This window comes from Sus scrofa, chromosome 9, assembly GCF_000003025.6.
Source record: "Sus scrofa isolate TJ Tabasco breed Duroc chromosome 9, Sscrofa11.1, whole genome shotgun sequence".
NCBI classification, from domain to species: domain Eukaryota; kingdom Metazoa; phylum Chordata; class Mammalia; order Artiodactyla; family Suidae; genus Sus; species Sus scrofa.
The window spans coordinates 7,551,895-7,579,608 of NC_010451.4; the positions used below are offsets into that span (position 1 = coordinate 7,551,895).

At 37.7% G+C, this 27,714-nt stretch overlaps 1 protein-coding gene across 9 annotated transcripts in view; it reads right to left on the minus strand.

Annotated features, from left to right (window-relative positions):
- Positions 1-27,714, minus strand: part of FCHSD2 (FCH and double SH3 domains 2) — a 253,445-nt gene that overhangs the window by 185,379 nt on the left and 40,352 nt on the right. For all 9 annotated transcript variants that reach the window (XM_021102293.1, XM_021102289.1, XM_021102287.1 and 6 more), the window contains exon 3: positions 14,636-14,681. In XM_021102293.1, coding sequence (XP_020957952.1) covers positions 14,636-14,681 — 46 coding nt within the window. The remainder of the gene's footprint in view (positions 1-14,635; positions 14,682-27,714) is intronic.

Here is a 27,714-nt window from a genome sequence, read left to right on the forward strand (position 1 = left end):
TCCATATGCCTCCCAGGTGCAGCCCTAAAAAGCAAAAAATAAAAATTTAAAAAAAAAGAAAAAGAGAGAGAGACCTAGGTTATCACTGTACAGAGGACTCTGAAAATCAGGCATTATATGTATACACTACGCACACCAATATTCAGTTGAAAATGGACAAGCTCAGATGTAACATCTCAGTATAACACTGGCGTGACTGAATGTCGTCACAATTTGTCCATGAATCCCCTAAAATCAAACTGACTAGAGTCTCCTTTTTTTTTAAATTTTAAGCTCTCACTTTTATCTCCTTAACATATATGAAATATTCTTATTTTACATTCTGTATCTGATCATCCCAATATCCTGCAGTCTTTGTGGGTCTGATTCTAAGCTTTATTTTTGGCAGTTTTCAATCATGATGTGTGATCATTCACGCTGAGTTCATATTCCTGGAATTTTACAGGAGGGAATCCTTGGAGGCCTCAATGGAAGGTAAATGCCTCCAGAGATCATTTTGGTCTGTTTTTTGATGGCTATCTCAGAGTACCAAAAACTCTGGACTGTTATAAACTAGATAATGGTTAGGAAAAGTTCTAGACCACAAAAACTGTGAGTATTCAAGGTGCAAACTTGATTAAGGCCACCTGGCAGTAATAACTTCTCAGCGAAGATGTAGCCCCCTCTCCGGCCCAAGGACTTAAGTTAGGCAAGTGGTCTTGCAGTCCCCCGAGAAGGGTCCACCTTGACACCAACTGGGTACAGGCTCTTGATTTGAAGACCACCAGTGTAAAACATGATAAAAAGTTATACATATAACTCACACACATAAGGATGCCCACTCTTGCCATTTCTAGTCAAAAGACTGCTGGAAGTATCAGCAATCAGACGAGAAAAAAATAAATAAAAGGCATTCAAATTGTAAAGGAAAAAGTAAAATTTTCTGCTTAAAAATATATGATCCCCTATATAGAAAACCCTAAAGACTATTTAAAAACCTAAATTTAATAGAGTTGCAGTACACAAAATCAATACATAAAAATCTTGACAACAATCTATCCAAAAAGGACATCAAGAATACAATTCCGGGAGTTCCCGTCGTGGCGCAGTGGTTAACGAATCCAACTAGGAACCATGAGGTTGCGGGTTCGGTCCCTGCCCTTGCTCAGTGGGTTAACGATCCGGCGTTGCCGTGAGCTGTGGTGTAGGTTGCAGACGCGGCTCGGATCCCGCGTTGCTGTGGCTCTGGCGTAGGCCGGTGGCTACAGCTCCGATTCAACCCCTAGCCTGGGAACCTCCATATGCCGCGGGAGCGGCCCAAGAAATAGCAACAACAACAACAACAACAACAACAACAACAAAAAGACAAAAGACAAAAAAAAAAAAAAAAAAGAATACAATTCCGTTTATGATAACATCAAAAAGAATAAAATATTTAGAAATAAATTTAACCAAGGAGGTAAATGATCAGTACACTGAAAACTATAAAATACTGAGGAAGGTAAAGATATAAATTAATGGAAAAAATCCCATATTCATGAATTAAAAGAATTAACATTGTTGAAATGTCTTTCCTACCCCAAATGACACACAGAGTCAACCTAATCCCTGTCAAAATTCCAATGGCAATTGTCACAGAAATACAAGAATAATCCTAAACTTCATATGGAACCAAAAAGATCCCAAAGAGCCAAAGCAATCTTGAAAAAGAAGAATTAAGCTGGGAGTTCTGGTCTTGACAGCACAAGCCATCTGTTCTTGCACAGCCCTAGCAATAAACCTTTCTCTGCTCAAAAAAAAAAAAAAAAGGAAGAAGAAGTAGAGAAAGAACTAAGCGGAAGGCACCACAACTCCTGGTTTCAAAATATATTACAAAGCTATAGTAATCAATACAGTATGGTACTAACATTAAAAAGACAAACAGGGAGTTCCCGTCGTGGCGCAGTGGTTAACGAATCCGACCAGGAACCATGAGGTTGCAGGTTCAATCTCTGCCCTTGCTCAGTGGGTTAACGATCCGGCGTTGCCGTGAGCTGTGGTGTAGGTTGCAGACGCGGCTCGGATCCCACGTTGCTGTGGATCTGGCGTAGGCCGGTGGCTACAGCTCTGATTTGACCCCTAGCCTGGGAACCTCCATATGCCACGGGAGCAGCCCAAGAAATGCCAAAAAAGACAAAATAAAATAAAATAAAATAAAAATAAAATAAATAAAATAAAAAGACACACAGACCACAAACAGAGAGCAGGTTTCAGGTGCTCTCTCAACACACACACACAAAGGTAACTGAGGAAACCGATATATTAATTAGCTTGATTGCAGTACCATCGTGCCTTCACCATGTATAGGTACATCAAAATATAATGTTGTACCCCTTAAGGACATGAGGTTTTACTTATTCTTTATTTTTTTTTGCCTTTTTTTTTTTTTTGTCTTTTTGCCATTTTCTTGGGCCACTCCCATGGCATATGGAGGTTCCCAGGCTAGGGGTCAAATCAGAGATGTAGCTGCCGGCCTATGCCAGAGCCACAGCAACATGGGATCCGAGCCGTGTCTGCAACCTACACCAAAGCTCATGGCAACACCGGATCCTTAACCCACTGAGCAAGGCCAGGGATTGAACCCGCAACCTCATGGTTCCTAGTCAGATTTGTTAACCACTGAGCCACAATGGGAACTCCAATGCAATTTTATTTTTAAAAATAATAAGCTCCATAAGAGAAAAGGAAATTTCACACTATAAAGTTATCCTTTTTAAAAATTAATTTCTAGGGTCCTCTTCTAACATTAGCAAGTTATAGGGCAGGCTACAGAAAATATCGTCAGGTGACAGCAAGCTACCAACACTTCCCTTCAATGGGTGCATCAACTACAAACATTTTTAGATTTTTCCCATCTCTAAAAATGAGGCATGCTCACCACTCTCCACTTTTTTTTTTTTTGGTCTTTTTGCCTTTTCTAGGGCCGCTCCTGTGGTATATGGAGGTTCCCAGGCTAGGGGTCTAATCAGAGCTGTAGCCGCCAGCCTACCCCAGAGCCATAGCAACGCGGGATCCAAGCCGCGTCTGCAACCTACACCACAGCTCACGGTAACACCGGATCCTTAACCCATTGAACAAGGCCAGGGATCGAACCTGCAACCTCATGGTTCCTAGCCGAATTCGTTAACCACTGAGCCACAACAGGAACTCCCACCACTCTCCACTTTAATTTTACTGCCTACTAGCTTCAGTTTGCCGAAGGTCAACCAATATTTTCCCTCCTCTTTCTATGGTAAGAGGAGAAATAAAGCTAGCTTTTAGTCTATGATAATTCAAGCATTATGTATCCTACTACAAAAGGAAGTCCTGAGAAGCTAACCAACTAATGACGAATTTTACTAAATTTTTTCTGTATCTGTGTGTTCTTTTTTAATTGTCAACACTTTCAAAATTCTGGAAATCTAATAGCACTGATTCTCCCTCCAAAACAAGGAAAACCCACAGTTAAAGAATTGACAACAGGTTTACCAAACTCTCAGGTAATCCTTGACTGACAAAAGAAATCTTAATAAATTAGCCACTTGCAGCAAAACTTTGTTTATATTCACAAAACTAACCTAAAATCAACAGTATCTTATTTACACAGTCATCAGTACCTTCTCAAGTATCCCTGTATTACAAACAAAGCAAACTGCATATTGCCTAGGACACCTGCTATCCTCACTAAAAGGCTATTTTTAAAAACAAGGTGGAGCATACCCTGCTCTAATACCACTTGAAGCCTCCTTCTAACCTCTGTCTGTATTATTGAAGGAGCAAATTCCTTTATGATTAATTCACTAAATCATTGAAAATGTAACCACCTGTTTAAAATTAAATCTCAAGGAAAATAACACCTGTACAAGGAAGAATTTTAAACAATTGTCTAATTGTACTAAATTTAATGGATTCGAAAAGTTGAGGCATTTTTCATGTCTTAATTTGTGCATAAGTCTTACTATTGTCTGTCACTAGTAAATTCAAACATAATAGCCCAAGATCTGATAATATATCTTGAGACAATCTTATCTTTCTAATACCAAGAGTGTGGAAAAACACCCAAGATAGAAATGTTTTGTTTTTCCTATGCTCCTATTCAGAGGCAATGAAGAAATACCAGTCAGAAGGTTTTTCAGAAGGAGTTTCCATTGCGGCTTACTGGGTTAAGAATCTGACAGTATCCATGAGGATGCAGGTTCAATTCCTGGCCTCACTCAATAGTTAAGGATCCAGCATTGTCACAAGCTGAGGCACAGGTCACAGATGTGGCTTGGATATGGTGTTGCTGTGGCGTAAGTTGGCAGCTGCAGCTCTGATTTGACCCTAGCCTGGGAACTTCCATATGTCACAGGTGTGCCAACACACACAAAAGAAAGAAAGAAAGTTTTCCAGGAGAAATGATCAACAATATACCATACAATGCCAGAGCCAAAGGGAGTTATAAATCCTAAGAAAGACTTTAAGTGAAGATCATAAAGTGAAGATCATACAGTAAATTCATGCTCTGATGCAATGCTCGCCCACCCCACTTAAAAAGTATGTAAATGAGAAATTTAAAAATTTAAAAAAAAAAAAAAAAGTAAGACAAAAATGGGCATCAAAATGAAGTGACCATCTCCCTAGACCAGAAAGCAAAGCTATGATCAGGGTTGAAGTCAGAAACACACCAGACTCTAGGTTTTAAAAAAAGGGAATGAGGGAATTTTCTTGTGGTGTAGGGGGTTAAGAATCCAGTATTGTCACTGGAGTGGCTCAGGTCACTCCTGTGACACAGGTTCAGTCCCTGGCCCAGGAACTTCCATGTGCCATGGGCAGGACCAAAAAAAAAAAAAAAAAAAGGCACAGCAGAGGTGGCTGTGTATTGTTTTTTGCTTAGAAATCAGTACGATATGGTTATCTATTCCATGACAAAACAAGTATTGCTTAGTAAATAGTCTGTTTTGCACATTAAAAAAAAAAAGGCAATAGAAGGAGGATTGTAGGAAGATAGTGGAGTAGGAAGCACCATGAATCAGTCTCCCTAACCTATACAACAATCTCTCTGGCAGAATCCATCTGTTTTAAATATTTGGGAACTCTGGAGACTGTTGAAGCCTTGCAATTTCCACAGGAAGACATCAATGTGTAAACTGCAGGTACCTTCAGTTAACTGAAGTTCTTAGCACAGCAGCAACCCACCCTCTCCTCCTGGCACATGGCAGGCAGCCTGTGCACATGTTATTGAAGCACCTTGCACATAACTTGCAAGAACCAGGGTGGGCAAAAAAGACACTGTACTCAAAACATCAGTGATCTCTATTTTGACTGCTGATTGCTACCCCTGATGACAGATATACAAAGAGGCAGAGAGTCATTCTTGTTCAAGCATCTACCCCTCTGCTGAAAGCACCTCCACTTCCATATGAAGTGACTTCAAGGACTGGCACCTTTTTCCTCCTGTCGTTTTTCACCTTCTCCCTTTAAGGAGTCAGAGCTTAAAGATTAGAAAATTCAAAAACAACTACATATACAAGGAAAATTAGAAAATGATTATGCATGCACAGAGAAAAGCTTAGAAAAAAACCTGAGACCTTTAGTTTACATCTCAGACCATTCTTTGGCACAGAGACATCCTACATTAAACAAACTAAAAATCCCAGCAAACCCCCGAGGAAGGAGGAAAATCTGATTTGTAGATTTACTGCATTATCAGATTCAAATGTCTGGTGCTCAACAATAACAACAACAAATCACAGGGCATACAAAGCAACTAAAAAGCATGGTTCATGAAAAGAAAAAAATAAATAAATCAACTCACACTGTCCCTGGAAAAGAACTTATGGCAGAGAAACTTCACAAAGACTTTAAAACAACTACCTTAAAGATGCTCAAAGAATTTTTTAAAATGTAGAGAAAGTCAAGAAAATAATGTGTGGAGTTCCTGCTGTGGTGCAGCAGAAAGGAATCCGACTAGTATCCATGAGGATGTGAGTTTGATCCCTGGCCTCACTCAGTGGGTCAGGGATCTGGCGTTGCCATGAACTGTGGTGTAGGTCATAGAAGTGGCTCAGATCTGACGTTGCTGTAGCTGTGGTGTAGGCCAGCAGCTGTAGCTCCCATTCAACCCCTAGCCTGGGAACCTCCATATGCCACAGGTGCAGCCCTAAGAAGCAAAAAAATAAAAGTAAATAAAAAAAAAAAAATCTGTGAACAAGATGGAAATATCGATAAATAGAAATCTGAAAAGAAATTAAACAAATTTTAGAGCTGAAAAGTGTAGTAACTGCAATGACAGTTCACTGAAGGTATTCAATGGCAAATTTGGGCAGGCAGAAGAAAGAATCAGTGAGCTTGAAGACAAGTCAATGAAAACTGTCAAATCTGAGGAAGGGAAAGAAAAAAGAGTGAAGAAAAGTGAATAGAGCCTAAGGAAACTATGATACTATCAAGTGGACCAATTAGGCATTGTGAGGATCCCAGAAAGAGAAGAGAGAAAGGGGCACAAAAAATATTCAAAGAAATAGTGCCTTATAAAAGAAATAAAAGAAAAATAAACAAATGGGACCTAATCAAACTTCAAAGCACAGCAAAAGAAACCATCAACAAAAAGAAAAGATAATCTACTGAGAGAAAATATTTTCAAATGATGCAACCAATGAGGGCATTATCCAAAATATATAAGTAGCTCACATAATGCTGTACCAAGGAAACAAACAATCCAAGAGTTCTCTTATGGCACAGTGGGTTATGATCTGGCATTGTCACTGTAGCAGCTTTGGTTGCTGCTATGGTGCAGGTTTGATCCCGAGCCGAGGAAGTTCACATGTCTCGGGTGTAGCCAAAAAAAAAAAAAAAAAGAAAAAAACCAAATAATTCAATTTAAAAAATGGGCAGAAGACTTGAATAGAAATTTTTCCAAAGAAGATATACAGATATCTAACAGACACATGATAAGATCCTCAACATTGCTAATGATTAGAGAAATTCAAATCCACAATGAATCAAATGGATCAAATCAAAACCTCATACCTGTCAGAATGGCTATCATCGAAAAGTCTACAAATAACAAATACTGGAGAGAATGTGGAGAAAAGGGAACCCTCATACACTATCAGTAGGAATGTAAACTGATGCAGTCTCCATGGAAAATAGTACAGAGTTTCCTTAAAAAATTAAATATAAAAAACATAACTACTATATAATCTAGCAACTCCATTAATTCAAAAAAATACATACACTCTAATGTAAATAGCAGTGCTATTTACAACAGCAACCCAAAGACCCATCAACAGACAACTAGGTTAAGAGGATGTGGTATAACCCACAAACACACACAATGACATAATGGAATATTATTCAGCCATAAAAAATGAAATACTGCCATTTGCAGCACTGTGGACAAATCTAGAGAATATTATGTTTAGTGAAATAAGTCAGCTAGCAGTAAACAAATATTATGTGTAATCACTTATGTGTGGAGTCTAAAAAATAATACAAATGAATGTATATGCAAATAGAAACAGACTCACAGATACAGAAAACAAACTTTATAGTTACCAAAAGGAAGATGGAAGTAGGGAGGAACAAATTAAGGACACTGGATTAACATATACAAACTACTATACATAAAATATACAAGTAACAAAGACTTACTGTATAGCACAGGGTATTATACCCACTATCTTATAATAACCTACAATAGACTATAATCTGCAAAAAAGCTGGATCACTATGCTGTATGTATACCTGAAACTTAATACTATATTGTAAATCAATTATTCAATAAAATATAATTTTTAAAAAGTATATTCTGCATATAACGTGTAAGCAGAGACAAATAAGTCCTTAAAGTAAAACAAATAACAAGATAATAAAACTAAATATAACAAAGTTTTTTTAAAAAAAGACAAAACCAGCAAATCTGCATACCCAAGAATACTACCATTTACTCATATCCTCTACTACTTCTTTTAATAGTTTTTAAAACTTCAAAAATTAAACTATATACATGAAATATTTTGAGGAAAAAACCTTCTCTGCTTTTCTCCCAAAATGTGTTTCTAACCATTGTGACAAGCTAAAGAGCTCAAAAATAAAAAAATTTTAAAACATACGCATCAACACGAACATAGAAAATAACCCTCAACTTTCTCTTAAGATAGTCCTCCTTACAGCTCCACAGGATGAGACCGGCAGAGGAAAAGCTCCAAGTATTTACTGCACCATTTTCAAAATTTTACCAATGCTTCATTAACAGGAATGGCCAGAAAGCTAACTCTACACAGTTAATTAAGTGACATTTAAAGCTTTTAGGCCGATGCTATTTTCCAAAAATGAACCCTGCCACACACACACACAAAACTAACGTCTTGGGTAGCCTGCCAAACTCTTCATAAATTTATTTCTTAAAAGATAAAAATAGCGAAATCTTGAGGTGCGACTGTCCGCTACCCCCAGCCTTTCTGACAGAGTGCGCGTGTTTGCTCTGGGTTTGTCCTCAGGCAAGGAGCCGCCCCTAAAGTCCACAATCTTTTCCTGCTTTCTCTCCAGCCACAGTAACCTTCTGTATCCTTCCTTCACCAACAGCCTTCTGCCAAAGACTTCAGGAAGTATATTAATACACAGAACTTGCCTTTAGCAATTTCTGTTTGAGTATTGCAAGTGATTTTTTTTTTAACCAATACCTCAGTGGTTAGCTAACTGCAGTCAAAAGCCAGACTTATTTTACCCTAATACTTAATGTTGTTTACTGACTCTTCTATGGCTTCTGCATTTTCAGAGATTCATTTCTTCTGTTTGTATAAATAGATATGCAAAATATCTATTATTTCTGGAGAATTACGAAGTGAATTTCACAAATCATGCTTAAAAATAAAACAGTAATATTCTTGTAGGAAATTGCAAGTAGCAAGAAACCTGAAAAGGTTCAGGGCTCAAATCCATTCAAGTGTAAATAAGGATATACAGTATTATTTTCTTTCTTTCTTCTAATATTTCCCTAAGTTTTAGTTTGCATGTACTTGAGGTACTATTTTTCAAGTTGTTGTTTTATGATCAATCCCAATTAAATTATTTTCCTTTATGGTATTTTTCTATTGGGATGGCTCACCTATAGGATCTCTAAATCTCATAAATAATACTCGACCTTTCTGGCTAATCAACTCTTTGAATAGAGGATTACAACATATACCACGAGTAATAAGTCTACAAAGGTCATTCTTTTCAACTGATTATAATGCTAAACAAGCGGCTTTGAAGAGAAAGGAGTTAACATATCTAACTGGAAGATAACTTGAAACCATAGAACATAAGCTCTGTAAGTGCTAGGACATTTTTTTCCTTCTTTTTTGGGCAGTGCTATATCCACAGTATCTAGATCTTAGAGGGCTCAATAAATACTTTCTCAAAACATGAAAATTGGCATTTTTTAAACTACTTTTAAAATAGTACTTTACAAAAAAAAAATTAAATGTAGTAAATTTTTCTAGAGCATAGATTCCCATTCACCTTATGGTCTAAGGAAACATCAACATTCACACAATAAACCCTTGACAGAGATCAAGTAAAATATTAAAAGATATTTACATATTAATATTAAAAATTAAAAAAGAAACCAATACATAACTACCTTTTTTTTTCTTAATGGTCACAGCCACGGCATATGGAAGTTCCTGAGCCAGGGATTAAATCTGAGCTGCAGTTGCAGCCTATCCCAACAGCTTCAGGAACGCTGGCTTCTTTAACCCACAGTGGCAGGCAGGGGATCGAATCCTCAAGTCCACAGTGACCCGAGCTGCGGCAGTCAGACTCTTAACCTACTGTGCCACAGCAGGAACTCCCACAACTACCATTTTAAAGACTGTCTTAAAATTGGTAAAATTGATAGAGGAAATTAAAAATTCAAAGCAGTTATTCTCAGGCTGTGATTCCATTTCTTTTTTGTTTTGTTTTGTTTTTGTCTTTTTGCCATTTCTTGGCCGCTCCCGCGGCATACGGAGGTTCCCAGGCTAGAGGTCCAATTGGAGCTGTAGCCACCGGCCTACGCCAGAGCCATAGCAATGCGGGATCCGAGCCGCATCTACAACCTACACCACAGTTCATGGCAATGCCGGATCCTTAACCCACTGAGCAAGGCCAGGGATCAAACCCGCGTCCTCATGAATACTAGTCAGGTTTGTTAACCACTGAGCCAGGACGGGAACTCCTCCACTTCTTTTTAAGGTATTTAAATAGTCTTGACCATTTAGATAATGTACCAATGTCAAATAACAGCCGAAACTATGGAACTCCCAACTAAGGAAGTTTATACTAGTGTCATTACCAAACATTACCCATTGGACAGCTGGTAACATAAATGATTCACATACTTTCAATTTAACGATTAGCAGACTATCTAAAGGAAATTCCCATAATAATGACAAGTGCTCTAATTTTCAGATGATTTTAAAATGTGTATAAATGTAACAGTTAAGAATACATAGGTGAGGGAGTTCCCACTGTGGCTCAGCGGGTTATGAACCCAACTAGTATCCGTGAGGATGCAAATCCAACCTCTGGCCTTGCTCAGTGGGTTAAGGATCCAGTGCTACCGTGAGCAGAGGTGTAGGTTGCAAATACAGCTTGGCAGCTGTAGCTCTGATTCCACCCCTAGCCTGGGAACTTCCATATGCCACAGGTACAGCCCTAAAAAGAAAAAAAAGCAAGTTTTTAGCATAAAGATACTGGGTATGTTAGTCACAGTCTAGAAAAAAATAAATATCCCATCAACAGGTGAACAGATAAACAGTATATCCATAAAATGGAAAACTACTCAGCAATAAAAAGAAATTAGCTGATGATACACACAATATAAACTGTAAAATAAGTATTCTAAATGAAAGAAGTCAGATCCAAAAAAGGACACGTTGTACGATAAAGAATTACATTAAAATTCTAAAAAATGGAAATTACTCTACAGTGAAAGAAAGTAGATTAACAGTTGCCTGAGGATGCAGCAGCAAGGGGCGGGGGTGGGGTGGGGAGGAACCAAGGACAAGTGAGTGGAAAGAGGAGAGAGAAGTATAATGGGATCAATTCCCATGAGGAAAACTTTTAAAGCCTAGAGACAGTTCATTATCTCGACTCTGATGATGGTTTCACAGGTATATACGTAAGTCAAAACTTATCAAACTAAGTTGAGCAGTTTACTGTGTGTCAATTATGTCTCAATAAGGCTGTTAAAAAATGTGAGCATGAGGGCGACGGAGTGGGAGGAACGGAGAGATTTCTACAGTGGTGTTACTGTTCTGCTGCTTGACCTGCTTACGAATTATATGGGTGTGCTCACTTTGTAAATTCAGGGAGCTGTACACTTCCCATCTGCACACTTTTCTGTATGCATGGTAACCACGGTGTAAACCTTAATTTTTTAAGCTTATTAATAAAAAAGAAAATTACATACTACCCACTCATCAAAACATCGCTCTTTTTAATTTTAGAGAGTACCAAGTGTTGGCAAAGACGTAGAACAATCGGAACTCTCACGCATTGCTCTTGAGAGTATAAACGGGTACAATCACTTTGGGAAACTGCTCTATTAAAGTGGAACATACATATAAACCCAATGACCCAACAGTCTATTCCTACACATGTAACTAAGAGAAATGCATCCATATGTCCATCAAGAGACTTGTATAAAACTTTTACTTAGAAACATTAGTCAAAAATCATCCAAAATTGGAGGCAACTCAAATTTTAATCATCAGTATACTGAAAAACAAAATGGGATACATTCATTAGGGGATACTATGTAGTTATAAAAAAGAAGGAGCTACTCCCACACGCAACAACATGTAGGAAGCTCAAAAACTAAATGAAAGAAATCAGACATGGAAGAAGATACCATGATACCATCTGAATTCAAAAACAGTTAGGAATCCAAAGGTAACAACAATTTTGATAGAAGTCAGTATACTGGTTAACACTGGATGGTATGAGTAATGACTGCTTCCAGGGCCCTGGTAATGTTCTCTATCTTAATCCAGGTAGCAGCTATGTGACCACAGCTTCATAAAAATGTATCAAAAGACATATGCAAAATTTATCACCTTACTGTATATATGTTATATTTAAATTTTAAAATTTCACTCCCCCAAATTTCAATTCTATAATGAGCCAGACAAGGAAAGAAAAAGAAATAATTTAAATAGTGCCTCTCTCTTGTCTGACCACACCCCGTCACCAATGAAGGTATGATTCCTCTGATAAGGAAAACAAATAATAAACTTGACGTAATCAGTGCATACAAGCAAAATCCATGGAAAGAATGTGTTGATTATCTTAGAGGGCTGTCTACTATTGACAAGAAGTAAAAACACTGTTTAGGCAACCAAAGAACAGGGTAGAGAGAGCTTTGTCTATATCCACCAGAAACAAATTGAAAAATCAATTGGGAAAACATTGAAAAAAATCATCTAAAAGGTAAATATGAGAAATAAGAAAAAGAGTTAGCAAACTGGATCTCCACAAATAGGCTTGACCATCCCGAGCAGAGAGACGCAGGAACACTCTAATTTACAAATATGATTACTCTATGAAATTTTGAAATATCCATCATTAGGTATCTTACACCATTTACATACATTATATAGAACTGTATAAACAAAACCAGGTATAATTTACTTGACAGACATTTAAAGAAATTTTTCATGAGTTCCCAGCGTGGCGCAGTGGAATCGAATCCAACTAGTATCCATTAGGATGCAGGTTCAATCCCTGACCTCGCTCAGTGGGTCAGGGATCCAGCATTGCCAGGAGCTGTGGTGTAGGTCATGGCCACAGCTCGGATCAATGTTGCTGTGGGTGTGGTGTAGGCCAGGGGCTGTAGCTCCGATTGGACCCCTAGCCTGGGAACTTTAATATGCCATAGATGTGGCCAAAAAAAGAAAAATTTGACTGCTCTGTAAAATATAATTCCACTGCATCGTGTTATACATATAAGTATATTTATCTACACATATATAACATATATATATATGTGGAGGGGTGTTTAATAGAAGAGAAAGAAATCTAAATAGATCATTTAGATTTAGAAAAGTAGCAAAGGCACTATCATAGTGCCAAACTATACTGGAAAGAGCAGGCTGGAAAGGAATGTCTTAAGAAGCTAATTTCTCATTTAATATAAGTAGCAATCAAGCAATAATGTGTAAAGTTGATAAATCAAGAATCAGTTACAAGCACGTTATTTAAAGATATGGAAAAGATCACCAAAAGATCAGCTTTCTCTGAGGAAAGAGTCTGAGACTGCCACAGAGGACTGCTACTTTTCATAAAAGTTAATGTACTATTTCATATTTTAATCATGAGGCCATCCTTTTTGATTATTAAAACTTTCAAATATGTTACAGAAGAATGTATCATAGAAAAATTTTCACTTTGTATTAAATTTTAAAAGCAGATCATATACCTTGATCCCAATGGAAACCATTCCTATAAAGGGAATGTATGAAAACACGTCAATAATGGGCATAACGACTGTCCCTATTTTACAGGTTGAGAAAAGGAAACCAGATAGCATATGTAAAATTATCAGCAAACTGCCTGGTATAATGTAAGCATTCAATCAACATTAGCTATCATTACTAATATTTATTATTCATGCCAAGAATTAAAAGTTCAGCACTCATGTTAGAACTGATGCTATTCATTATGCAAAGCACCTGATATATAATAAGCACCTAACAACTACTGGCTGAATTAATGGATTACCAAGTCTATCTGGCTGTCAAGGAATAGATAATTCTCCTCTAAGACTACTAAATAAGATAAAGACAGTTACCTAGTAAACTGCAATGAAATTAAAATCAAACTGAAATCGAAACCTAACAAAATACAAAAAAAATCATGCCCAAATTTTATTATTTATAATAAGAAAAACAATAACAGAGGCAGCATCAATTACAATGATAACAGTGGTTATCATGCAAAGCATTTCCTGGATGTAATACTCTATAGCTTTAAACTTTGCTATAAATATTACTTTTATAATACTGGGAAGGATCAATTTCAGAATTTTACACCATATGGAAAGTAACTGCTTATAAGGGCCAAAATTTCTAAATTATGCTAAACTGTTTTTGTTTAAGGAAAGGTAGTTATTAGTTCTCACATATTAGCAAAATGAAATATCAGCATAATTCTTCCTTGGCACATTTAGCTATCTGAGAGAAAACAAGATTCTAATTAAAATAGAAGAAATACTTAGATTTCCCTATCGACAGCACCATACCATCCACTGAAAGCATACCATTCTCTTATCAACAGGGACCAAATGAGAAATAAATGCCTGACTGAACAATAATAATAATTTACCTTTCAGAAAAGTGCAGAGAATGAGATATATGAGGGAGAATGAATATAAGTACTTGTAAACTGTATTTGCTACTATCTATACTTAATACTGTAAATATCATCCTCTCCCAGAAGGTTCACGACCTTCTTCGTAGCCAGAGGCAACTCAGCTCTTCACAGGCGGATTCAAATGGAGTAAAAGGAGGGTCAGAGGGAGAGAGCTAAATACAAGAAAAGGAGGCGAAAGGGATACCAACACTTCTTTCCAACCATTGTAACTGCCCTGAAGCCAAAGAAGAGATGTGCTAAGAGACATTTCCAAGCTTACCTGTGCATACTCTCTTTCAATAGCAGCCTTCTTCTGACTGAATGTCCTAAAAACACAAATAAAAATTCATTAACAAAAGTATAGCAATAATTGCATGTAAAGTTATCAACACAGCCTCAAACACCGCGTGGTAAGTAAGCTGTGTTGAGGGCAGGCACTACGTCATCCATCTTCTAGGCTAGGCTACTGCTGACACCAGACTCTGAGGTGAGGGCAACCTGCATTCAAAGCCCAGCTCCACCACTTACTAGCTAGATGACCCTGGTCAAGTCACTTGACTTCTCTGTGCCTCAGATTCCTCCTTGGTAAAATGGGTATAGTAACAGTATCTACCTCATAGGGTTACTGTAATATTTAGCTAACTAAAACATATAAAGTGCTCAAAATAGTGTCCAGCACAGAGTATTTTATATACATATATATACATATATATTTTATATACATATATATATGTTAGCTACTGTTATCAGAATGGCTAGTACACAGTAGGTAGTAATAACGTTTATTGAAATCTAATAATCACCATAGAGGGAACTACATAATATAAGGTGAAAATCAAATTTCTATCAGCTTCTCAACATGAAAAACAGTCAAATCACTTCCTTCATTCTAGGCTTTTACAAGAGTCACAAAACAAAGTATGATGATGCTACATGAGCACCCTTTCCACACGTATATTTTATAGATTCTACAAGAAGCACTTCTCACATTTTAACATTTTTAATCTTGTTATTCATCTTTTAAATGATTGGCAGTATTTTCTTCTATCTTAACCGTACATGAGATAACAGTGTTCCTTATAAACCACAGGTAAGGCAGAGTCAATGAAACATAACATTAACAATTTACCTTGAACAGTCTGAGTTTAAAGAGTCTTCTATGAGATGTCAGGTTATCTACACTCTTAAAAGCACTTCATTATGACAGAGATGTCAGAATAAAAAGAAAAAAACATAAACAAAAGAGCTAGAATAGAAAAAATGCGAGCGTTCCCTGGTGACCTCCAAGTTAAATATCTGGCATTGTCACTGCTGTGGCTTGGGTTCAATCCCTGGCCCAGGAACTTCCACATGCCAAGGGGCAGCCAAAAGGAAAAAGAAAAAGGAAAAAAAGCAATAAACCAAGTGTCACCCTTTTAATAATTATTTAAGTTTACCAACACGATTATTCATTTACTTTTATATATACCTAAGAAATAAAACTATTTAAGATCTTAGCACATTTGGTTTGCGCAAATAGCTATATTTAGCTTTAAAAAGGAAGGAAATTCTGACCTATGCTACAGCTACAACGTGAATGAACTCTGAGGACATCATTCTGAGTGAAACGACAGTCGTCACAAGTAGACAAATACTCTACGATTCCATTTTTATACGGTACTTAGAGCAGTCGAAATCATGTAGACAGAAAGTAGAGTGGTGTTTGGCAGGGTCGCGGGGAGGGGATCAGAGGAGTTAATAATTAAGAGGCATAGAGCTTCAGTTTTACAAGATGAAAAGAGTTCTGAAGACGGACGGTGGTAGCAGCACAACAATGTGAGTGTACGCAGCACCACTAAACTGCACCCTTAAAAACGGTTAACAGTAAATTTTGTTATACATTAATTTTACCACAATTAAAAGAAAAAAGTTAATAAGCAAGACCCTTTCCTTATGGGGTATGGTGTACTCTAAAGCTTTTAACTCAGCCCTCCAAAATACAATTAAAATACAATTAGTCTACTCTCCTTAAGAGATAACATAAACTATGTTATATGCACATATACATAAAAACGCTGTATATATGCATTTGAATATTGTATTATCTCTATGTATTTAGCATGTGTGTATGTATATATATGCATGTGTGTTCGAGCATGTGTGTGAGCATATGCATACATATAAAATAGCAATGTAAGTTTTGGCGGTGGGATTATAGCCTTTCGCTTTCTTCTTTTGCTTTCTATATCTTCCAATGTTTTAGTTAGAACATCTACTATGTTTGAAAAAATAAAGCCCTTATTTTAAATAAATACATGCACTCATGAACATATGTACACACCCCATACTGTTTTACTAAAACTGGATTGGGAAATTATTATGACTACTGCTACTAAATATGTTATCTCCCAGGCAAATGAGATTAATGAATGCGTTTATACTTTCACCATTAAAAAAAATCTGAAAATCTACCTGTCTTTTGAAGGAGGTGGTATTTATAATATTTTATAAAAGATAAAAGTAAATATATAAGCCACTTATTTAGTATGCTTTTTTTAGGCTTAAATATATCTCATCTTGAAATAAGAATGTTCAAGTCAAGTCTGCAAGAGAAACTAATCTTTTTACCCTGAACATGCATATCAACTAATTTTAAAATTCTCAGTGGAATATTAGTTATTTTTAAACAATTACATGTCTTTTTTTCCTCTTCTAAAGAAAGAAAACAAATACAAGATGACAACTACTAAAAATTTTCATCATCAATATTAGGAAATCTATTTCTTATAAATCACATCAAGAGAACAAAACAAAAAAAATCTTCTGATAATCTCCATTTAAGATGCAAAGGCACATGTCAAAATTTAACATCAGTTTACCATAAAACTTCTTTTAAAATATTAATGGGTGCTATGATTAAATAGATGGACAGGAACAAGTGTTGGCAAGAATGCCAAGAAATGAGAATTCTCATGCAGTGCTTATGGGAATGCAACATGGTGCAGCTGCTTTGGAAAACAGCCTGAGAGATCCTCCAAAGGTTAAATCCAGAGTTACCATATGACCCAGCAGTTCTATTCCTAGATATATACCCCAAGAAAACCTAAAACATAAGTCTACACAAAAACCTGTAAATGAAATATTCATAGAAGCATTACTCATCATAGCCAAAAAGAGAAAACAACCCAAACGCCCATCAACTGATGAATGGATAAACAAGCTGTGGTACATTCATCCCATAAAAAGGAATGAAGAACTGACAAATGCTACAATACGGATGAACCTTGGAAACACCACGCTAAGAGAAAGAAGCCAGACATTAAAGCCCACATATGATATGACTCCATTTATCCAATGTCCAGAATAGGCAAGTCCATAGAGACAGAAGGTAGATTAGCAGTTGCCAAGGGCTGAGGAGCTTAAAGATAAGTTTGCTATTATTCCAAAAGTATTTTTCTTTTACCTAGGTAGGTTGATTACAAAGTTTAAATAGAAAAATGGACATTTAAGAACTGTTATAAATATTCTGAAAAAGAATAATGTTAAAAATTATCAGTTTCCGTTGTGGCTCAGTGGGTTAAGGATCCCATATTGTCTCTGTGAGGATGTGGGATTGATCGGTTAAGGATATGGCGTTGCCATAAGCTGTGCTGTTAAGTTGCAGCTCGGATCTGGTATTACCGTGGCTGTGGTGTAGGCCCCAGCTGTGGCTCTGATTCGCCCCCTAGCCCGGGAACTTCCATATGCCAAAGGTGTGGCCATTAAAAAAAAAAAATTATCATCTACCCTCACCAGACAAGAAAAATTAACTTTAAAAGCAACAGTAATTGAAATAGCTTGGTAACAAAATGAGTACAAAGAGATAATGAAACATAGGTCAGAAATACACCCAAATACACATAAGAATTTAGTAACTGAAAAAGACGACATTTTGATTCAAGAAGGAAAAGATGGATTATTTAGTAAATTACAACTTCATAGGAAGATGCAATGTTTAGTAAATTTAAAAGTACAGAATAATACATATAGTATACTATCTTTTCATATAAAAGTGTTTACATGTATATACTGAATTATGGTAATTATAATAATTCTCAATTACAATAGCCCCTCAAATATAAAACTGTTTCATGCAGGAGTTTCCGTCGTGGCTCAATGGTTAACAAATCCGACTAGGAACCATGAGGTTTTGGGTTCAATCCCTGGCCTTGCTCAGTGGGTTAAAGATCTGGCGTTGCCATGAGCTGTGGTGTGGGCTGCAGATGCGGCTCAGATCCCGCATTGCTGTGGCTCTGGTGGAGGCCAGTGGCTACAGCTCCGATTAGACTCCTAGCCTGGGAACCTCCATATGCCACGGGAGCGGCCCTAGAAATGGCAAAACAAAACAAAACAAAAAAACCCTGTTCCATGTAAAAATGCCTACTGAGGTCCCTGCAGGAACTGTGATAGAATTTCCTAAAATAATTAACATGAAACTGGTCTAGAATGCCTCCTTAGGAAGAAAGGAATTGGTAATAGTGCTAAAAGACCTTTTACTGCTTTCTTCCTATATATTTGAAGCTATACCATTTATACATGTATACCTATTTTTACCGAGGTGAAATTTATATAACATACAATTAAGCATTTTACAATTCAATAGCATTTAGTGCATTTACAATGTGGGCAACCACTACCTCTACCTTCAAAACTTTTTAATCACTCCAGAGGAACACTTCGTACTCATTAAGAAAGCAATCATTCTCCATTTCCCACTCCCTTTACCCCTGGCAATAACTAAATTAATTTTCTGTCTCTATAGACTTGCCTATTCTGGACATTTTTTTTTTTCTTCTTATTTACGGCCACACCTGTGGCATATACAAGTTCCCAGGCTAGGGATGAATTGGAGCTGCAGCTGTCAGCCTACGCTACAGCCACAGCAAAGCTGGATCTGATCCACATCTGCGACCTATGCCGCAGCTTACAGCAATGTCAGATCCTTAACCCACTGAGCAAGACCAAGGATCAAATCCACATCTTCATGGACACTATGTCAGGTTCTTAACCCACTGAGCCACAGTGGGAACTCCCGGATATTTCACATAAAAGGAATCATATGACATGTGACCTTTTGTGTCTGGCTTCTTTCATTTAGCAAGTTTTCAAGGTTCATCCAAGTTGTAGAATGTATCAAATCTTCATTTCTTTTTATGGCTGAATATTTCATGCACAGATATACTACAATTCATCCATTCATCCATTGATGGACACTGGAGTTACTTCCACATCTTCACTAGTACGAATAATGCTGCTACAAACATTCGTTTATGAATTTCTTTGTAGGGATAGATTTTAAGTTCTTTTGAATATATACTTAAGAGTGGAATTGCTGGGAGTTCTCGCTGTGGCTTAGTGGAAACGAAAGCAACTAGTATTGGTTCAATCTCTGGTCTTGCTCAGTGGGTTAAGGATCTGGCATTGCCACGAGCTGCAGTGTAGGTTGCAAACGCCACCCGGATCCCCGATGCAGTGGCTGTGGTGTAGGCCAGAAGCTGCAGCTCCAATTCAATCCCTAGCCTGGGAGCTTCCATATACTAAGGGTGCGGCCCTAAAAAATTAAAAAGAGTAGAATTAGAATTGCTGGGTCATACGATAATTCTAGGTTTAACTTTTCAAAGAGCTGTCAAACTACTTTCCATAACAGCTGTACCATTTACATTCCCACTGCTTATTTTTAAAATTTAATAGTTAAATGAAGCAAACTAACCTTTCAAAATAAATTATATTACATTCAGAAAAATCCTATATATGGCTACTAAAAAGAATGTGATAACTGTATATACTGGTATGAAAAGATAGCCATAATTAATCCGCACAGGAAACACTGACTGACTGGCTGTCATGGGGAATACGCTGTTTAGGTACTGATGATACAGAAGTGCCTAAGCCAAACATCAAGTAGGACTAACAGTAAAGTAATCATTACACAGAAAATATTTAATGATATACGGGATAATTATAAGAATTTTACAAATGGGGCTACTGACTATCCAAACTTGTCTGTTAGTGTGGCTTCACCTCCATAAACTCTTCCATTCACAGCCTAGGCTTCAAAGGACCGGTAGGTTCATGCCTTCACACTGGAGCAGATGTGGTCCTTTTGCAATTCCCTTCCCCCATTACCTGGCCTAAATCTCTCATCCTTCAAAACAGCTTAAGCACTATCTTCCTGGAAGTCCACTTGCGATCAGACACCCTCTCTGAGGTTCTCCATCATCTTGTAACACAGCACCCGCTTCAAATACAGGAACTGTGCACTGACTACGGAGCTCCCTGAGAGCAATGAGTGTGCTTTGTATTTATATGTGGAGCACAGTGCCTGAACACTGTAGTAGTTCAATAAATGTTTACTGAATGAATAAAAGAATAAACAAAACTACATAGTCAGGTTTCACGATCTCCATAAACTTCAGTTAAACAGCTCGTAGGTTAGTTCCCATGATGGGCACAACCAAGATCACACTCTACATCCATGTGAACCACTTAAGTTCTGTGACCTTGGTCACAGAGTTTATCAGTTAACACAATCATTTTGTGAGCTTTAAAAACCGGGGGAGGGGAGTTCCCATTGTGGCTCAGCAGTAAGGAACCCAGCTAGTATCCATGAGGATGAGGTTCCATGCCTGACCTCAATCAGTGGGTTAAAGATCCAGTGTTGCAGTGATATACGGTGTAGGCTGCAAAGGCGGCTCAGATAGGCATTGCTGTGGCTGTGGTGTAGGCTGGCAGCTGCAGCTCCAGTTGGACCCCTAGCATGGGAACTTCCCTGTGCCGCAGGTGCAGCCCTAAAAAGACAAAACAAAAACAAAGGAGATATAATAAGAGTGTGCAATAAAGGTTTAGTCTTGCCTAAAGAGAGGTCCGACCTTTGCCCTTGGCTTTAGAAGGTAATCTCTAAACCTTTAGAATGTCCTGTCTGATAAAAGTGCTTTTGTTTATCTGAGACCCTTAGGCCATACCAGAGAGAAAATGCTAACCATGTGATTTACGGGGGGGGGGGGGGGGGGGGGGGTTGTTGAAATCAGCTCAATTTCTTTTTTGAAAATTTTCTCTTTGTTTTGTTTGAGTGGGTGGGTGAGTGGGTTTTTTGGCCCCTCCAACAGCATGCAAACGTTCCTAGGTCAGGGAATGAACCCAAGCCACAGCAGTGAACCCAAGTCCAATGTCCAATCCTTAACCACTAGGCTGCCAGGGAACTCCCTCAGCTCAGTCTCTAAAGTAGCAGGAGGGTAAGGTCAGCCACATGGGCAGTCAACCATATCTAAGAGACCAAACACACCTCTTCCCTTGGCTAATTTTAAAATATATCCTTTTGGAGTTCCCGTCGTGGCGCAGTGGTTAATGAATCCGACTAGGAACCATGAGGTTGCGGGTTCGGTCCCTGCCCTTGCTCAGTGGGTTAACGATCCGGCGTTGCCGTGAGCTGTGGTGTAGGTTGCAGACGCGGCTCGGATCCCGCGTTGCTGTGGCTCTGGCGTAGGCCGGTGGCTACAGCTCCGATTCAACCCCTAGCCTGGGAACCTCCATATGCCGCGGGAGCGGCCCAAGAAATAGCAACAACAACAACAACAAAAAAAAAATAAAAATAAAAAAAAATAAAATATATCCTTTTGCTACAATAAACCATAACTCTGAGTAAACCTTCAGTGAGTTCTGTGAATCTTTCTAACAAATTATCAAGTGTGAGGGTCATCAATTTAAAAATATTTCAACTGGATTAAATTTCATAATTATAAATGGTGGATGTGATATTTTCACTTAGCTAACAAATACTTTTCTAGTATTTACTGCGTGCCAAATCTGTCCTAAGTACTTTGCAGATAGTACTCACTTAATCCTCACAATAATCCATGAGGTGAATATTCTTTTATTTCCTACTTGACAGGAAACTGAATCACAGTTAAGAACATTAACTTGCCTGAGGTTACCTAATTATTAAGAAATAAAAACACCTTCTACTTTTCATTCTATGGCTATAGCATTTGTGGGTCTTGGCATCATCTGTTTATACCTTTAGCTAATGAATCCCTTGAGAGGAGAGTCCATGTCTCATTCACTTTTATATTCCCAGTACATATTTAGCAGAACACCTGAAATTCTGCAACTCAGAAGATATTCAATGAATGTTACTGGTGAATTAATATTAAAAAAAAAAAAAAAAACACACACAAGAGAAAAATGGAGTCCCCATCGTGGCACAGCGGAAACGAATCCAACTAAGAACCATGAAGTTGCGGGTTCGATCCCTGGCCTTGCTCAGTGGGTGAAGGATCCCATGTTACCATGAGCTGTGGTGTAGGCTGCAGACTTGGCTTGGATCTGGTGTTGCTGCGGCTGTGGTGTAGGCCAGCAGCTGTAGCTCCAATTAGACCCCTAGCCTGGGAACCTCCATATGCTGAGGGTTCAGCCCTAAAAAGCAAAAAAAAAAAAAAAAAAAAAAAAAAGATATATATATTTTTTTTTATTAGGAGCCAAATAACTTCCTCTCTGCCAGACTTGTATGACTTCAGTTGTTCATTCTATTTACCTGTTAAAAAAAATTTTTTTGGTATTCTAATGCTAATGTCATATTTATGGTAATAATACCTCTAAAAACCACTACTGTATTCCAGAACAAACCTTTAAAGTTTTATGAAAGAGTTGTCAACGTACTGGTAATACAAGCACTAGTTCCCTTACCCCAGTTTGCCGTCCATGCTAACAAACTATTTCTTATATCCTGATATAAGTTAGGTTTAAACAGTATCACTTGTAAAATAAGAGGTCAGCTAACTCAGAGTAGTAAAAATGTGGTGGTCATCTTATAGTTCATTTGTTTTTTTGTTTGTTTTTGTTTTTGTCTTTTGTCATTTCAGGGCCACACCCATGGCATATGGAAGTTCCCAGGCTAGGGGTCAAATCGGAGCTACAGCTGCCAGCCTACACCACAGCCACAGCAATGCTAGATCCCAGACACGTCTACAGCCTACACCACAGCTCACAGCAACACTGGATCCTTAACCCACTGAGCAAGGCCAGGGATCGAACCTGCAACCTCATGGCTCCTAGTCAGATTCGTTTCTGCTGTGAGACGAAGGGAACTCCCTGTTGCTGAGTTTTACTCCACTCTAAGAACATATTACCATTTGTGAATCTATTATCCCACTGGCAGACAGTGGGACTGTCTCCTAGTTTTGGCTATTTGTGAAGAAAAGTGCTATAAACATTTTTGTCAAGTGTTTTTGTGGACATTTGTTATCATTTCTCATGGTAAATGCTTAGTATTAAAATTATTTTGTCAAGGAGTTGGCTGGTGGCTCAGTGGGTTAAGGATCCGGCATTGTCACTGCTATGGCTCAGGCTGCTCCTGTAGCATAGGTTTGGTCCCTGGTCTAGGACCTTCCACGTCCCATAGGCATGGCCAGAAAAAAAAAAGAATTAGTGTGTCAACATAGATGTACGTTTAGTGATTTTACCAAAGTGGTTATACCATTTCGTATTCCCATGAACAACATGTTAGAGTTTCATTGCTCTATAGCCTCACTGATATTAATAATTATCAGACTGTTTAATTCTACCCATTCTGGTGGCTGTGTTTATTTTTATTATATATCTTTATAGTTATTAATATCCATCAGAAATTATCCCAAAACAACTAAAAGATAAAAAACATAAACGTAAACATGATCTCCAGTAAAACTAGGCAACATATGAAATTCAAGTGGAAGAAAGGGCAGAGCAGAGATAATTAAACTGGAGGAAAAGGGTAAATATAAGGCATGAGCTCCACAACTCCAAGAGGCTGTGGGGAGTACATTTCTTCAACTGCACTTCCTGAGGTATAAAATTTAAACCACAAATGCAAGAACAGAAACAGGGGACATAGGCTGGTGCAGGAAGCTTTGCTGTTCATAGCCTGAAGAAATAGAGGAGAAAGTACTAAATTAGAATCACACAGGAGTTCCCATCATGGCTCAGTGGTAACGAACCCAACTAGTATCCATGAGAACATGGGTTTGATCCCTGGCCTCGCTCAGTGGGTCAGGGATCCAGCGTTGCTGTGAGCTGTGGTGTAGGTTGCAGACATGGCTCAGATTCCGCATTGCTGTGGCTGTGGTGTAGGCTGGCAGCCACAGGTCTGACTGGACCCCTAATCTGGGAACCTCCATATGCCTCAGGTGCAGCCCTAAAAAGACAACAACAAAAAAATAATCATAAACAATCTACGGTGGCAGAAATTAGCCTGCTGGTGTGGCCAAAAAAAAAAAAAAAAAAAAAAAAAACCCAAAATGATAGTGAGGCAGCCCACACTATGAAGAAACTTGCCACATCCAATCTTCTCTAGCTGAGGAGAAATAAAATAAATTCATACACTCAACCCTGGTCAAAAAGAAAATTACTATAAATTTGGAAGACAGTAGCTACCCTGAGATAACTACTTTTGATATCCTAAAAAGTAGTACAGGAAAAACCCTCTTCATTCAAAAATAACCCCAAAGGAAGTGAGACTAGATCTATACAAATATAAAATTTTAAAAAAGGAGAAAAAACAGAACAGGAAAAGCAGACCAGCCAAGGGACACTCATGAGAAAAACGTTGTCATGGAGCAGATGAATTTTTAAAATTTAAAAAGAAATACACAAACAAACAAAACCCTAATGAAGCAAATACCACTTCCAGATAGAATTACAGAGTGTCAAAGTCACAAGAGAACAGCAGTGTTGCAAGTGGGCATTCTGTCTTGTTCCTTTAGGAAGAAAGCTTTTAGTCTTTCACCATTGAGAATAAAGTCACTTGAGAGTTTTTCATAAGTGCCCTTTATCATGTTAAGCAGGTTTCCTTCAATTCCTAGTTTACCAAGTGTTTTTATCATGAAATGGTACAATTCATTCTTTGATTTTCTTATGTTGAACTTCTGCATTCCTAAAATGAATAACACTTTGTCATAAGCCATGAGCCTTTTACTATGTTGCTAGACTCTGTTCGATAATATTGTGTTCATAAAGGATATTGATCTGCAGTTTCCTATGGTATTTTTGTTTGACTTTGGTTATCAAGGTAATGAAGATGTCACAGGATGTTAGAAGTATTCCTTCATCTTCAGTTTTGTTGAAGAATCTGAAAAGGACTAATATTAGTTCTTCCTTAACCATACAGTAAAATTCAACCATGAATTTTAGTCCTACACTTGTCTTTTTGATGGTAATTCAATCTCTCTACCTGTTCAAGATCCATTGAACATTTCCATGTCTTCTCGAAACAGTTTAGGGGTGTGTGTGTGTGTGTGTGTGTGTGTGTGTGTTTAGGGCCACATTTGAGGCATTTGGAAGTTCCCGGGCTAGGGGTCAAATCCAAGCTACAGCCACTGGCCTATACCACAGCCACAGCAATGCGGGATCTGAGCCACATCTGCAACCTACACCACAGCTCACAGCAACACCAGATCCTTAACCCACTGAGTGAAGCCAGGAATCGAACCTGCAACCTCATGGTTCCTAGTAGGATTCATTTCTGCTGTGCCATGATGGGAATTCCTGTTTCTTCACTTTTAAGGTAAGTGATTAGAGCTATAAATTTCCCCAAGTAGTTTCACTGCATACTGTAAGTTTAGCATATGCTGTGTTTTTGTTTTCCTTCCTTTCAAAGTATTTTCTAATTTCCCTAGTGATTTCTTTTAACCCACTCATTGTTTAAGAGCATACTGTTTAATTTCCACAAATTTACAAATGTTCCAGTTTTCCTTCTATAGATTTCTATAGCTTCATTCCATTGTGGTCAGAGAAGATAATCTGTATAATTTTGATATTTCTAACGTATTAATAATTCTTTATGGTCTATCCTGTGCGCACTGGAGAAAACGTTTATTTTGCTTTGGTGTGTGGAGTGTTCTGTATTCCCTTGTGAGATCTAGTTGGTTTATAGCATTTTTCTTTTCTTTTTAATGGCCACACCCGCAGCTTACGGAAGTTCTTGGGCCATGGACTGAATCCAAGCCCAGCTGTGACCTACACCACAGTTGAGGCAACACTGGATACTTTAACCCACTGTACTGGGCCGGGGATCAAACCCTTCACAGTGATCCGAGCTGTTGCAGGAACTCCCTATAATATTCTTCAGTAGGGTAGAACTGATAATCCAGAAACCAACCCAAATATCTATGGCCAACTAATTTCAACAAGGATGCCAAGATCATTCAAAGGGGATGAGTAGTCTCCTCAACAAATGGTGCTAGGACAACTGGATTTCCACACACAAAAGAAAGAAGCTGGACCTCTATCCCACTCCAAACATAAACTTTAATCAAAATGGATCAAAGACTTAAAACGTAATAGCTAAAACTATAAAACTCTTAAAAGAAAGCATGGGAGAAAATCTTCTTGACCCTGAATTTAGCAACAGGCTCTTAATGGAACACCAAAAGCACAATCAACAAAAGAAAAAAATAGGTAAAGTGAATTTCATCAAAGTAAAAGGAAGTTTGTACATCAAAGGGCCTTATCAAGAATATGCAAAGAAAACAGAACGGAAAAGATATTTGCAAATCACATCTGATAATAGTATAATATCCAGAATATATATCAAGAACTCTTACGAATCTCTAACAAAGAGACAAGCAGTCCAATTTAAAAATGGGCTAAAGTAATTTTGCTGTTTGGGGAGACACTGCTTTGGGAAATATCCCAGGTGTTCTCCTTACTAGCTAAGAGTAATAAACGCTTCCTTCTCTTAAAAAAAAAAAAAAAGGCGAAAGTACTAAATAGACATTTATCCAAAGAAGATATACAAATGGCCAGTAAACATATGAAGGACATTTAATATCATGAGTTGTTAAGGAAATGAAAATCAAAACCACAATGAGATAATACTGCCAACTGCCAGCCCATCAGAATGGCCATAACACAAAAACAAAATGGAAAAGAACAAACATTGACCAAGATGTAGAAAAACAAGAACCCTTATACACTGCTGATAAGAATGGATGGTGTATGCCTACTGCGCAAAACAGCACCATACTTCCTCAAAAAGCTAAACATAAAATTACTATGTAATGCAACAATGCCACTCCTTAGTATACACTCAAATGAACTGAAAAAAGATGCTACAAAACAAAACAAAAGCTTAAAGACAAAAGTTCATGGTAACAACATTCATAAGCGCCAAAAAGCGTTAAGAGCCCAATTGTCCATCAATAGATCAATGGATAAACAAAATGTGGTATATCCATAAAATGAAATATTATTCAACCATAGAAAGTAATAAATACGGGTACATATTACAACATGGGTGAACCTCAAAAATACTATGCCAAGTGAAAGAAGCCAGTGACAAAAGACCCCTGTATTAATACAGTTTCCAAA